Source organism: Drosophila persimilis, unplaced genomic scaffold (assembly GCF_003286085.1).
Source record: "Drosophila persimilis strain 14011-0111.01,24,50 unplaced genomic scaffold, DperRS2 tig00000663-arrow-arrow-pilon, whole genome shotgun sequence".
In the NCBI taxonomy this organism is placed as follows: domain Eukaryota; kingdom Metazoa; phylum Arthropoda; class Insecta; order Diptera; family Drosophilidae; genus Drosophila; species Drosophila persimilis.
The window spans coordinates 1290094-1304591 of record NW_020825331.1 but is presented as its reverse complement, the minus strand read 5'-3'; the positions used below and the strand labels follow the sequence as shown (position 1 = coordinate 1304591).

Sequence of the window (14498 nt, the reverse complement as noted above, 5' to 3'; positions counted from 1 at the left end):
TACAGACGAACAAGGTATATTGAGCAGAGGGTAAGACAGTCCAGGAGATCGCTTCACAGGCTTTGATGAGTGCGACACCTACATGTGTATGTATTCGTGGATTGCGCAAAGTAGCAGTAGAGTTAAGAGTGACTCACAAAATAGGCTATTCGTAGTCGGGAGTGCCCTACCGATACCTATCAATATACCTTGTACATATGTATGCTTGGGGTCCATACATACCTAACCTACACTTATGCATACGTATATGTATGTATATTGTGTAGCTGTATGTGTGCTGACATTCAGCCAAGAGATAGCGGTAGCTTCCAACACCGCGCAAGGTTTTTTTGGTTATTTTTCTGTTTTTTAGAGAAGATTAGCGTTTGCGAGCTAAATTTGCTATTTTTTCGTATATGCACACGAAATAATTATTCCACTGTGTTTAGTTTTTGGTAAATCCAATGGTATACTTGTATGTATGTGTGCATGTACATATGTATAACTTCAAGCGCGAAGGTAAGCTCTGCTTCACGTCATATGTACATGCATACGTACATATGTACATACGTACTTTCGTAGTTAGGACAGGTTATGGTTTGCTTTTAATGAGAATGAATAAACCATACATATGTATAAACATACATATGTGCATAAACTTGGTTCTCAAAGTTAACAATGGACTTAAAAAGTACACCAAAATGCTTTGTCCATTTAAGTACCCATTTCCAAAACTTTGTCATGGTCACATCTGTTTATTTTACCACAGAAATTATAAAAATTTCGCTCTAAAAATAATGTGAAGAAGCAAGAAGGGAAAATCAGAACCCTTTCGTCATACGTCATACGATTTTGTTTTGATTATATAAAACGAATGGAGTTATTAACACAAAGACTTGTACCAACTTTCCACCGATCGTTCTTTTGACGATAAATAAATAATGATTACAATGGAAAGATAAATATGTTCTAATGATGCTAAACTTCGGCTTGAAAATCCTTTCTTTTCTGGCTATCAAAACATACATATGCGCCTAATCACCATCAGCCTCAAAGTTTCTAAAGTTCCGCCAATCTGCTATTTATAGCTCTTCCTTTCACAGCTTCCACGAAATGTTGATCTTTCATTAACAAAAGTAAGGAAGAAAAAAATTAGTGTGAAACAGCTAAAAGCCAAGTCGTAATTACTGGGCTGACCAAAGTTTAATTAAATGGCTAAATGGCAGGAAAGTGCCTAACTAAGTCTGGAAAAGTACTTACCCCTACCCTGGCGACACATTGACCAGCTACTAGTTGTTTAAACATTCACTCTCCAGTAGTCACTGCGATATTCAACAGTCAGTCACGGTCGCGTGCGCATGCGCCTGCCCCGAAAGGTGGGTGGGTGGATGAGCAAGAGAGAGCGAGAGCGATGCAAACGGCAAACAAACAAAAAAGCACAGCATCCGCGGATGTACGGGGATATCTATGCATGTGCATAGATTGTATGTGTGTATTGGCGAATGCAGGCCCGTTTTAACGCCATATTACGTCAGATCTGAACCGAGGTTTATTTTATATGGGCAACACTGGTCTGCTTGTTGTGCTGTTTGCAGACAGACACATATCTTATTACATATCTTATTGCATACACTGCATCGGCAGACGGGTGCCGGCTTACCCTGTGCGGTCAGTGGCTCAAAGCACGCCAAGAGCAATATTTTTGTGCCGGGTCTACTATGAGTATGTACGAGTACTCGTACATATTGTACCTGTATGTACATATGTATGTATGTATTGGCATATATCACTTTTTCCACACTGAACTAATTTAAGCAAACATATATGTATGTACGTACGTATGTATTTGTGTATGTATGTGCATAATCAGAGTGGAGGGGGAAGCTGTGCAGATGTTGTTTTTTTATTCCCGGCACTCTGCGTAGAGTTCAAGGGTATATTGTATTCATGTAGGTGTATGCGACAGCTAGAGAGAGAGAGTAAGAGCGAGAGAGCGAGCAAGCAAGAGAGAGAGCTGAGCTGAGCTAAGCTTAGCTGGAAAGCTTTTCCCAGTATCAGATTATGGTAATTCTTGATCTGGATCAACGGCCTTAATTGCCTTTTATAGCTGCTGGCACTTCTCTTATTTATTTTTCCAAGCCTTTTTCTTGGCAACACCGTGACGGGTATATGTATGTCTGTGCTGTGGGGGTTCCGGGCACTGCAGAGTTTTCTTTATTATTATGACAGTTGCACATTTTTTTTACACGGAACAAATTGCCAATAAATTTATTGGCCAAAAACGCCTTATCACAGATAACTATTTCGTGGTCATGCTGCCAAACGGGTCGCCAACTGACAAATAGACCCACAAAAAAAGACGAACCACGGACAAAGTGGTCAAACGACAGTTTCTCACCATCAAAATAAAAGTACGTTGATAGAATAGCAATTATTTTGGCACCACTCTCGATTTTCAATACAATACCGTACAGTATATAAGGCTAGGACCGCTTTCTCATTTAGTTTCAATCGGATATGTATACTTCAATGAATATTAGTGGAAAAGCTGGTTCATCAGTTCACGAAGTCTTTCATTTAATGCACTCAAAATTTAGTATGGATCGTTTACAAGATGCTTTTTAGAGAGTATGTGGACTGTGCGTTGGGTGCAATAAAATTGAAGTTATTTTCTCAAACCATATTCGGCTTATTGGAATGTTCATATACCGATATACGATACCCACTAAACTAGATACCATTATGGCGCAAAGAAACCAAAGAAATATTTATAATTATATCATGCTATAATATTATATCATGTGTCGTTGAATGCATAATTGAACATCGATCGCTTGTCACTTTCAGTTACCATTTTAGTACCCACCCCTCACCCCTCACCTTTCCAGTTTGAAGAACTATGCTGTGGCCAAGTGCATCGTGCGGTAATTGTTGTTGGAACCTTTTCAGGAATAGTACTCTTTCTTCTATTGGACAAACTGTTCGAGAGTGGTCATGTTTGCAGTGGCCTTAATTGCACAAAGTCGTCTTTCCAAGTCGAATCGTTAGATTTCCAAAGAGATGGAAACAGGCGTGTGACTATCGGAATCGATTGAAAGTCATTTTATAGGTTCTTCTTTTTATGGTAATAATAGATATATGTACGTTGCTGGTATTATTGTTACCAATAAATAAATTAAACTGAGCAGGACTGTAAGTACATACCTATCCATATCTACACCTACGGCATGCCCTTTATCAGCGAAACGCTAGTCAAGGATCGAGCACACGCAATGCATGTTGTTATTTGGTTTCTATTCGAGGGCATTCTCTTTGGCAGCATTCCCATGTGCGTATCGTGTCCAGCATTAATATGCCGCGTCATGTGAGAGCGATGATGGGAACACGGACGTTCCCTAGACGTGGATCCAACAAAAGTACTTAATGCTACCAATTATCAAATAAATACACAAACACGCACAGTTTTTTTGTCTTTGTCAAGTATCTAATCAGTTCTTTAATGAAACAAGGCGATGCAATTGACATTTTCATCTTGCAGCTGTCGTAAAAATGTTTATCAAATGTATTCCAAAATAGATAGGCCGCCACTTCATCCAATACCCAAGGTAAATGATGCCGTCCGGTAACGTCTGGGATGGACCCATAGGGATGATGATGGTGTCGAATTCGTTGGTTCTCCTGCAAACATAAAGCGGATTAGTCAAGGCGTCTTTTGATGTCAGGCTACAAAAGTGGCAGCGCTCATTGGAATGGGATTGGCCGCAAAATAACGGAAAATATCGGCACTGAAAAACGTTATTCGGGCGATGAAACAATTGGGTGTAATTTTTAAGAAGCAGCACTCTAAAGCATAGAGCTGCCAGTACATTATAAACATAGATTACCTGATATAATTAAGCATTTTGCTGACCAACAGACAACAGAGACTGCGGTTCGGTTCTTAAGAAGGAGCGCTGGCGCTCAGGGTACCCCAAATCCAATATGCAATTCTATTCGGGAAACACGCATCATCCATTAAATGAATGTTCGTTCGTTCATATCATACAGATCTTGTGGTTCGCGAAGCCCATCAAAGGCGTACCATACGCCGCCTTGTTCCAAGTCTCTCGCCCGAAGTCGAAGACACAGCATACTCATATAATATATAATATAGTACCCGTAAAATGATCTTTAGTTTCGGGTACTGCCTCTCGTTCCTTTCAAAAATTTCGACTTCATTCAAACCAAAAACATATGATTCCAAACATTGTTAGGGGGAAAGATTGTTGGAGGGATTGCGTGATGATCAGATCTGATCTGGATCAGAGCCAGAGCCAAGACACAGTTTAAGCAAAAATTCAAATACATAAATTCTAATACTATCAAAATGGGCAATGTGATCGATCTTCTGCCAAAACATGCGACTCTGAATCGAGGGACTCATGCAATGGTACAAATACAAATATTTTTGGAGTCGAAACCAATTGAAGAAGCCCAAAAGAAGCCGTCAATTGGATTCGTTGATTCCATATGCATTCAGCATACAATCAAAACAGTTAAGCAGGGATTTCTTGGGATTCTGGAGTGGCTTCAACCATTACTAGATTCAATTTATAATCAATACAAGTTAATCGAAAATAACACTTAACAATTATGCCAGATAGTGAGTGTGGGAGTGATATACGTTGATATACAGATAGTTTATTTGTTGAACAAAAACTTTGCAGATCTTCAAAGTAGATAATAGATTTAGTGGTCGTGTCACCAATGCAATAACATTTCTTCCGTTTTGTTGAGGCACGCAGCCTGCTTGCCTCACCAGATAGGGCCGTTCCGACCACTGCTGATGGTAAGACGGACGCTGAAGAGATAACCCCTTATATTCCAACCGATAGACTTTTTTTAAAAATCATTTTCAGCTAGTTCAGTTCTTGAAGACAACCTCCTTTACATCGTTTTGCTACTCATTCCACTTTTTGGCCCGACTTTCAAAATAATTATCGTAATAGTAACAAGCGTACAGGATCAATTAGAAACCATAAAATGTGGTGTGAAAATGTGTACCGTTCTTAAGCACATTTTTTGCATGCAAAATTGTTTGCTTTGCAATTCTTCAAGTTCTTCACTAAAAAACAAAAACAAAAAAACACCTGGAAAAGAAAGCGTTAATGGGGGGAAAAAATAATTATTTTCATTTAGCTGTTGGGAATGTTTTTTGTTAATTGTATTGACATTGTCACAAGGGCTGGGCATTACCTTTTCCCACTCGCCGTCGATGGATACGCGTAACGTCCTCCTCTCCACGAAGAGCATTTTTTTTTTCTCATGAATAAATCAGCAAAGAGAATTTCCCATTTTCAATCCTTGGTGTCATCATCGATTTCCCAATGGCATTTGCATACCCAATCAATCATTTTCCTTTGAATTAATTTCGTTATTTCGTTGGCAGACATTTTTAAAAAGCATCTACGTAGATATGAATATTTTTCTTGACTGATCTGGCATCTCTGAGATACATTTACAGCCCACCCCACAATTTCTTTTATACAGAGAATTTTGATTGAGAATTTGCGAGTAGTTCAAAGGAACAGAAAGGCTCCGTCTCCCAGTCTCAAGTCAAACATCAAATGTGCCTCCTCATGCACACGAGGTGTATTTTGTTTTTGGATTTTCGGCCATTCCCTTTTGCACTTTTCGCTTATGCGCGTCTGTTGGGCGTCGCTGGTCGAAGAATAAATCTTGAAGCAGTTGCTTTTTACAGAGAATTTAGAGTGAACTTTCTTTTAGGATAAGTTCAGTCCCCAAAAAGCATCAATAAAAAGTTGTTCCCCCAAATACAAGAGCCCATAAATAAAAGTAAGCTTTAAATTCTCAAAAGTATTGATAGCCGAAGGCAGTCAGTCGTACAGATCTTTAAACTATATTTAGCTGTACAAAGCCCTTTATCCTTTTATGAAATTATATTTTATAAATTTTTAAGAAGTCTTATGTAAGCTTGCAAATAGCACCCAAAAACCCGTAGATAAAAATCGGCATACGCCATACATATGGACATTTCCAATCAGGCGCGTTAAAAAGTATATAATTTTTGTGGCTCATTTTCCTAGACTTTTTTTTTTGATAGTTTGATATGTAAGAAACATAATTATGACTCGTCATGTACACGAGATGTAGTTTGTTTTTGCCCATGAAGAATTCTTTCGAGCACTTTTCGCTTTTGCGTTTGACTGGTTAAATTGATGGGTTTAGAATCAGTTTCAATCAATTTCAGGAATAATATCGGTACAGACTTATATGGAATTGTGATTTTATTTGGTCTTGGTGGAAATGTCCATACATATGTATACAAAATACTAATTAAGATTATACTAGGAGGAAAAACCAGTCGGAACGTTTTTCTCGAAGCATTCGTACAAAGAATATTTGCTGCAGCAGCACAGCACTCCCAGAACACAGGTATACTCACCCACCATTCACATTCCATGTGCTTGAACATTTCTTGTTTGGTATGGAATTATCATATCAGTTGGTAGACAGACATCTTGAAATTCAATAGTCGAATTATTATATATCTTTATATATTTGAATCGAATGATAGACAAAAAAAAAATAAGAAAGGTAGACATACTGCAGAATATAGTCACTATATATCTCTAAAATTATCATATGATTAAATAGATGTACATAATGGTTAAAATGGGATGGGAATTATCTTTCAATGCATCTGTTTCTCCCTTTTCTCACGCTGCACGCGGGGCATTTCTTGCATGCGTTTCTTCATCGTTTCGCTTGGCTTCCTTGGTTATCAATCCGATCGATCGACGTTTTGATTATTTTATTATTTTTTGTTGGGGATCGTGTGACAGTATTAAATCTAAGCATTTCAGTTTACTAAAGATAAAAGACGCTGGCTTATTTTTTTTTTTCTGTCAACAGACAAAATTAATGTTTTAATGTTTCGAATATTTCACTCGCGACAGGAGGGAAAATGTCAAGACTAAGTGTTTAACTATATCATCCGCATTTTATGTTTATGTGTGTGTTTGTGTGTGTGCATATATATGATTAATCCAGTTGTGTTTTTGTCTTAAAAACGACGACGTCCCCATGGGACATTATTTCCTCCGCCATTATTTCCGCGCTGATTGCCGCCTTGGTTCATATTGTTAACCCCAAATTCAAATGCGAAGGAGTCCTATTCGAGCAAGGAAATATAATTGTTCAATTGAGTTGTTACTTTAGCCACATATAAGCCCAGTCCCCAAAAGCCTCTACCCCTTGCCCCTTTATGATCCGGCGACCCACCGAGCCATATGATCAACGATCAATTATTCAATTTTCATTGAAGGTCAAGAAAATTCTACCTCCCAGTAAAGTACAAAATGAGTACAATAGGCATTATTTTCTATACAAAATGAAAACATATACGAAATAGAAATGAAAATTCTTTAGAAATAAAACGAACAAAAAATGTGTGCTCAAACGTGAGCAAACCAATGTCCATGTCCATACATGGATTCCACACACCCCCCCCACAAGTGTCCCAGAGCAATAAGGCCGAAATTTCTTTGCTCCCATTAATATAGTATCCCAGGGGATGTGTGTACATTGTACATACACATGTTTACGCAGCAAATACTTAAGACTTAGCCGCCAGATATTTTAAAATGAAATTAATATGAAAATCTAGTTCGTTTCTTACGCCCAACGCAGAAGTTTCTCGAGAGTTTACTACACTCATGGCATACCCCAGACATTTCGAAATATTCTGCCCAAGAATAAAGTACGATGTTCCTGCCACTGTGCTAAATCTGAATAAACCATATGACCCCCGCTGGTTGTTTCAGAGAAAAGCGTTGGGCAAGAACAAAATCTTTGCCATAGGCCATTTGGCCGGGCTGAGATAAGCCTCTGGTGGTTGAGAGAGCCCTGTACATACCTGTTTGTTGGGTCCGCCGGGACCAGAGTTATTTCCAGTCATGGTTGAATTGTTATTGTTGCCTAAACAGAACGGAAATGTTATAGCAAATTCAAATTTAACCAATCATTGTATTTCCTTTTCTGTGTTTACCTCTAAAAACTTCAAAGGGAGAACTGCTGCCTCCGAAATTGTCAAAGCTAGAGTTGTTTCCACCGCCACCGCCGCAGCCCTCCTGCTGATCGAGCAGCGAGTTTAGCTGCTGTGCCTGTATGAACAACGTGTTCTCCTGCTGGCGACGACGCATATCCTCCTCCTGACGCACCATGCGTGTCTGCATTTCGCTCTGATGGCGACGCATAGTATCCTCATCGCGCTTGCGCATATCCTCGGCCTGCTTCTCGCGCATTTCCCACTCCATCTTCTTCCGTTCGTTGTCCACTTCTCGCTTTCTCAGCTCTAAAGGAAATATACGCACAACTATTAGGACAAAAGTATATAAACATAACGGCCATGATCTGCCACGATCATTGCCTCCTAACGAAGTATAACTCTTTAGTTTTTATCAGAATGAAACCTCAAAGGACGACAACACAATATCTTTCGGAGCATCTTCCCACAAGCCATAACAGCCTCTCTTTTTTTTTTTTGTAATGGATGGCCCACCCCACAATAGAAGAAACATTTGCTTAGATCTTAGATAAATTCAAAATTTCAGCAGCTATCAATCCTTCCTATCGAAAATACCCCTGAATTAATGACGTTGATTTTCTCTAAACGATTTTCAGAATATTTTTGCCCTTTTCACCTCTAGAAAAATCAACAAACAAAATATTGAGGTGTTAAAAACAGTTACAAAATTCCTTGAAACTAATTTTAACCAATCGTATGACCATACAGGCGGCACTGCTGGATATATGGTTTTTGAAAATGGCAAAAAATTTAAAGGAATTCCGCTATCAAATAAAACATTGAGAATACAATTTCAACCAATAAATTTGGTTGATTTCTAAAATTAGTTTGCTTTCCATATATTTGGCATCTCCGCTGTTTTGTAAACGCGTAAACGCGATCATTCTGCGTTACTGCGTTAACGCCATATTTCGATAACAGTGGCAGAGCGGAACAGTGGAATCAACATCAGTGTGCCAATATGGAATGTGTTGGTAATGGAACTGTACTGTTAAATAATGTTAGAAAATTCTAAATGCTATTTCCCAGACCCCTGGATAGAGAATTGATATGTATGTTCTGTAATACACTCCCTCCCCATCATAGTCCTCCTATATTTAGAGAAGTTAAACCAAAGTATCGTTATAGTCCAAATAGAAACAAAATACTTTTTTGTTAGACAATCAAAAGTGAGAGAGAAACAGGCAGATTGGATGACAAAAAGATTTGTTAGATTTGCTGCTAATGCGAGGCATCCACGCCACGCACGGGGCAGACGAAAAATTGAGGCCATGATATACAATAGAATGATATTGGAGAATATGGGGGACAAGATCAACGTATTTGTGGGAAGATTTTTGGTGTTAATCCGCCCCCTCCCGACCGTAAAAATACTGACCTTGACGCAGGAGCTCAGTCTCTTGCTCATACCGAGCGTACTCCATCTGAGCTTCTAGCTTGTCTTCTTCCATTTTGAGCTCGCGCTTAAGGGCGTCCTGCTTGCTCTTGTACAGATCGTGCAGCTGCTTCCAACGGGAGCCGTACTCGTGCTCAAACGAATTGAGATCGGCAAAGCGTGGCCCAACGCTACGCTCCTGATTGAAGTCCTGCAGCTTCTTGTTGAGGGCCTTCTCGGGCAGACCATCGTTGTCGTCATTCACCTCCATGGGCTCCACCAGGCAGGGCCGCAGTGAGGCCGTCAAAAAGAAGCACTTCTCATTGCACAAACGCAGACAGGCGCTGGCTGACGACTTCTTGGCAAACTCGACGATACCCTCGCCCGTATGCTTGCCGCGATCGTCAACAGTTATGCTGGCCCGTTCGAGGGGACCGAATATCTCGAAAGATTTGTACAGCAACTCGTTGGACACGAACGGTGTGAGATTGCTCACGCGCAAGATGGTTGCATTGGGCGCGAAACGGACGCGTAGCTGGCGTCCCTTGCGCAGTGAACCGTCCAGGGCGCGCTTGGCTTTCTCGGCATTCACATGATAATCGACCTTAAGGAATGTAAAGTTCTTCTCAATGTTGGAGAAGATTTCGCCAATCTCCCCGAATGGTTTGAACATTTCGCGCAGCTCGTTGTCGGTGATGTCGCCGGTAAGATTGCCCACATACAGGCGATTGCGTCCAGAGAATTTCGTCTCCTCGGGCACCTCTACGGGTGGCAGCTCCAGTGTGGGTCCAGCTATAGCCCGCAGACGTTGGCCAATAAAGAAATCATCACCGCCGCCGCCGCCACCGCCTCCGCGGGGACCGCCACCACCGCCGCCCATCATGCTCATGTTGGGTCCGCCTTGGCCACCGCCCGATCGTTGACCGCCGCCACCGCGATTACCGCGATCACGCTGCTGTTGCTGGCCACCGCCGCCGCCTCCCTGGTGATTGCCACCGCCTCCTGGATGATGGCCACCGCCTCCTAGATGATTGTTACCGCCTCCTGGATGATTGCCGCCACCGCCACCTCCCGGATGATTGCCGCCGCCGCCACCTCCTTGGTTATTGCCAACGCCTCCTCCTCCGCCGCCGCGCGGACCACCGCGGAAACCACCTTGCCCTTGTCCTTGACCCTGCCCTGGACCTTGGTTTGCATTGGGAGCTGGCTGCTGAATTACAGCCACAGATTCATTAACTTTCTCAGCGACATTTCCGGCGTCCGGCTTCACTGCTTCATTAGTGGTAGACTTTTGCTATATTTGTATTATATATATATCAGTATAAGAAGAATGATGAATTGGATGTGGAAGATATGCACTGCACGGATATGTCTGGGCCATCCAATCCGCAGTGCAGTGCAGTGTGTCTAGGCCCCTCTCTGGAGGGGAACTGGAACTGGCACTGGCACTGCAGAAATGGAGCCCATTCATGGATGTGCATATACTAGTACTATGTATGTGTATGGGGAATAGAATATTATACTAAATTATTATGCCTGAGTACCCCTCGCCACCACCATAAGAACCCATCCCTAAAAACGAAATGGCGTTTAAACCCATCCAAAAATAATTATTTTTTACACCCTTTCAAAAAGGAGTAGCACACATTTTGCAAAAATTTACCATATTTACGGCACATCATTCGAGTAATTCAATTTGTCCAAGAAAATAGCATGTTTTAAAGGTTTTCAAAGGAAAACTGTAAATGATTACATTACATTCGATACGGGTGCCGTTATCGTTTACATGGCAACGATCGCTCGATTTACATCAAATATTTCCAAGATAAACATATTTTGATGATGCATGACTTTAGACTTTGCTACAGCAAGAACTGGTAAAAGCACGAAGTGAGAGCGAGAGATATACGTCCAGTTGGCTTTCCAGTTGAGCTGGAAAGATGATCGATTGTTGCAACTTTCAGAACCAATTTTGCTGGCTAGCTGGCAGTGTGTGTTGGTAAAAGTAATTTCGTCGACTGATAGCCGGGAGACGGGTTTAGAGACGGCTACGAACACTAATTATGCATTTTGTCTATCTCTCTCTCTCTTTTAGCAGCATATTTAGCAAAGTCTAATATCATACAGCTATTGGGTTCCGCAAAGGGTATACAACTTTCGGCAAGCCGAAATCAACGTGCGTTCACCCCACCCCCGAGTTTCAGCAAAACATTCGACAGAATGCCGTTAGCTAGCCTGCCAGCAGCAGCATTCGCATCGGTGTTGCATTGCCCGACTTGATCTCACAAAAACTCGTAATAATAAATAAACACAATGTACATATGTGAATGACACCGGGGACACATGGTGTCAGGCTTCAGCAGTTCCGTTATGCCAGTGGTTAAGTCTGCGAAACTTCACCCCCTCCGATAACAACAATTTCAGCGATCGAAAGCCACTCTAAGGGCTCGCGCACACTGTAGCTGAAAGCGGAGCTGAAAGCGGAGCTGAAATCAAAGCTGAAAGCTCAGCTGATCTGAGAGCTTTTCTCAGGCAGAATCAGCTTGCAGGTGCGTACATTGTCGGCTGATCTGATTGCTGAAAGCTGAAAGCCCCTGCCTCCCTTTGCCCATCTACTTAAGTGGCATCAATAGATATCATTATAATTATTATTATTATATTGTTAATGAATTATTACTTCACAGCACGTACAGTAGCCAGACGGAAGTTCTCTTGGTTTTATTTTTAAATTACGTGTATTTTAACCATATTTCCGTTGAGTTTTTATTCGTATTACTTTTATTTTACGAATTATTATTACATTTTTACATTACATTGGTAATGGTAAATAATAAAACTTTTTTGCCCAATTTATCGCCTTCCAGAAATTATAGAAATAAAACTATTGTTCAAATATTTTTAATAGTCCCGCTTACCCCAGCGCTGGGTTAACCGTAATTTCGCTTAAAAATGTTTTGCAGCCCATTTTCGATCACTTATGAACCAATACACTTGAACAAAATCAGCAATCAGCTTGCTGAAAAAACAAACATGCTTGATCGATCAAACTAAGCTGAGCTGATTTCAGCGAGCTTTTTCAGCTTTCAGCTCAGCTCAGTCTGCAATGTGCGCACTTGCACCGGTGCAGTGTGTTTGTTTTTTTAGAGCTGAAAAATAAGCTATCAGCTCCGCTTTCAGCTACAGTGTGCGCGAGCCCTAAGCCGTGATCTGCATTCCAAATAGATGAACATGGGACAAAAATATCAGAGTATCGCTTCGAAGTAACCCACAAAAGTTCCAAGAGTGTTCTCCTTCCTGCACACATTTTCAGAAGGCCGGCATATGTACAGGCATGTGTACACACATACATACATATGTACATATGCATGTTAGATACGTACGTGCATAAGTGAAAAAAGTTCAATGTTCAATGAACTTTTGATTGTTAGGAAATAACACCATTCTTTTATGGATACTACCAGGTATCGCATCTGTTTTAACAATTGAAAAATGTGTATAATAATTTATGTAAATTTGATTGTACATAAAAGTGTACTGTATGTTTTGTAGCTAATTCCCAAAAATGCTATAATGCATACATGCACACGTTGCAGTATATATTTATACGCGGTATTTTTACAAAGGGCTATTTTTGCAGCTCCGCTCCCCAAACGCCAACTGCCAAAATGTTAAATTATGTATGTACACATGCAAGTGTGACATATAAGCAATGCATTGTAATTTGTTTTGTACGGGCGTGTACATATGTTATGAATGTGTGTATATAGAATCAAATCTAAAAAGTGCACAGAATGAACCGGTACATTTGTTTGTTGTTCTTTCAGACGCATGTAAGCCCCTTTTATGTGTGGTGAACATACAAGAGACGATATGTGAAAGGATAGGGGATCTTTCGATCAGTTTTTCACTTACATTTGCGTTATTTGGACCCTGAAAATTTTGTCTATTTTGGTTTCCTCCACGATTGCGATTGCGATTGCCGCCGAATCCACCCTTGTTTCCGAAATTCTTATTTTGATTCTGGCCACCACCAGCGGCACCACCACCGGCAGGACCGCCATTCTGGTTGTTGGAGCCACCAAACCGTGGCTTCTTTTCAGCTGGACTGCCATCGGGGCCATCATTTTGTTTCGGTGCAGTGTGCTTGCCAATAACTTTATTGGCCGGATTGTTGCCCCTCTGCTGGCGTTGCGGCAAAGGTGTAGCACTGGGCCCATCCAAAATGATAGTTTCCATTTTAGAATACTTGTAGCGACGCGAGAAAAACAAAATATAAAATTGCACAGAATACAGAAAAACTTGCGATGAAAAAAAATAATTTTTTAATGGCCGTCGGAGCCAGTGTGACCGCGGACTTATGGACACCCAGAAATATACCTGAACATACCGTCTCGTTTTAAAAATATACCGTAAATATACTGACGAAGTCAAGTTCTGTTGTACGTATTCCTCGTTTTTGATATTCTGTGGAATATTACCAGCTAAATAGAATATTTAGCAGTGCCCACATAATTTTATCCGAATTATTAAACTATTCTCAACTTGACACTTGCTTTTATTGGTTTTTGCTTAAAAAAAGGTTTTAGCGAAATAAGTCAAACAAAAAACAAGTAGCGAAATAGGTTAATCAAAACAAACGAAAAGGGAAATTCGTTCATATTGCTCAATTTAGATATTCCATTGAATAATGCTGACCAATTAAATCTCTTAGCAATGCCCACATAATTTTATCCCATTGATGAATCAATTTTCTACAAGATTGGCATATTTTAAGTACTGATTTTGATTGGACTATTGAAAAAATAGGGTTTACAAAAAGATGTGAAAAAAGCCGCAACGCTGCTTCCGTCTCAACTGAAAGGCCAACTAGATTCATATTCAGCCCTCACTGGATGTTTTTCCCTATAAGGTTGGTTTTGTTTTTGCAGATAGTCAGTAAGCTAAGTCATACAGTTATTAGACATATTTAGATATACCCGCCAATTTTGATTCTCCGTGCATGCATCGATATTTGTGCGCGATAAGAAAACCGAACTCCGCGCTTACATACATATG

The 14498-nt window shown here is 40.5% G+C and overlaps 1 protein-coding gene across 1 annotated transcript; it reads right to left on the bottom strand.

The window, feature by feature from the left end:
• Positions 1-6543: 6543 nt before the first annotated feature.
• LOC113566295 (protein no-on-transient A) lies at positions 6544-13721 on the bottom strand. The gene is made up of 5 exons (XM_026991286.1): positions 13356-13721; positions 9447-10737; positions 8030-8335; positions 7898-7959; positions 6544-7153 (listed from the first exon to the last, which is right to left on the bottom strand). The coding sequence occupies exons 1-5, from the start codon at positions 13677-13679 to the stop codon at positions 7046-7048; spliced, it is 2091 nt and encodes a 696-aa protein (XP_026847087.1). The 5' UTR covers positions 13680-13721; the 3' UTR covers positions 6544-7045.
• Positions 13722-14498: the final 777 nt, after the last annotated feature.

Excerpts from the sequence above, each read along its gene's own strand:
- LOC113566295 (XM_026991286.1), bottom strand. The coding sequence starts at position 13,679 with ATGGAAACTATCATTTTGGATGGGCCCAGTGCTACACCTTTGCCGCAA. Across the intron at positions 10,738-13,355 it reads AGGGTCCAAATAACGCAAAT|CAAAAGTCTACCACTAATGA; the intron begins GTAAGTGAAAAA and ends ATACAAATATAG. Across the intron at positions 7,154-7,897 it reads CCGGCGGACCCAACAAACAG|GACTCCTTCGCATTTGAATT; the intron begins GTATGTACAGGG and ends TTGCTCGAATAG.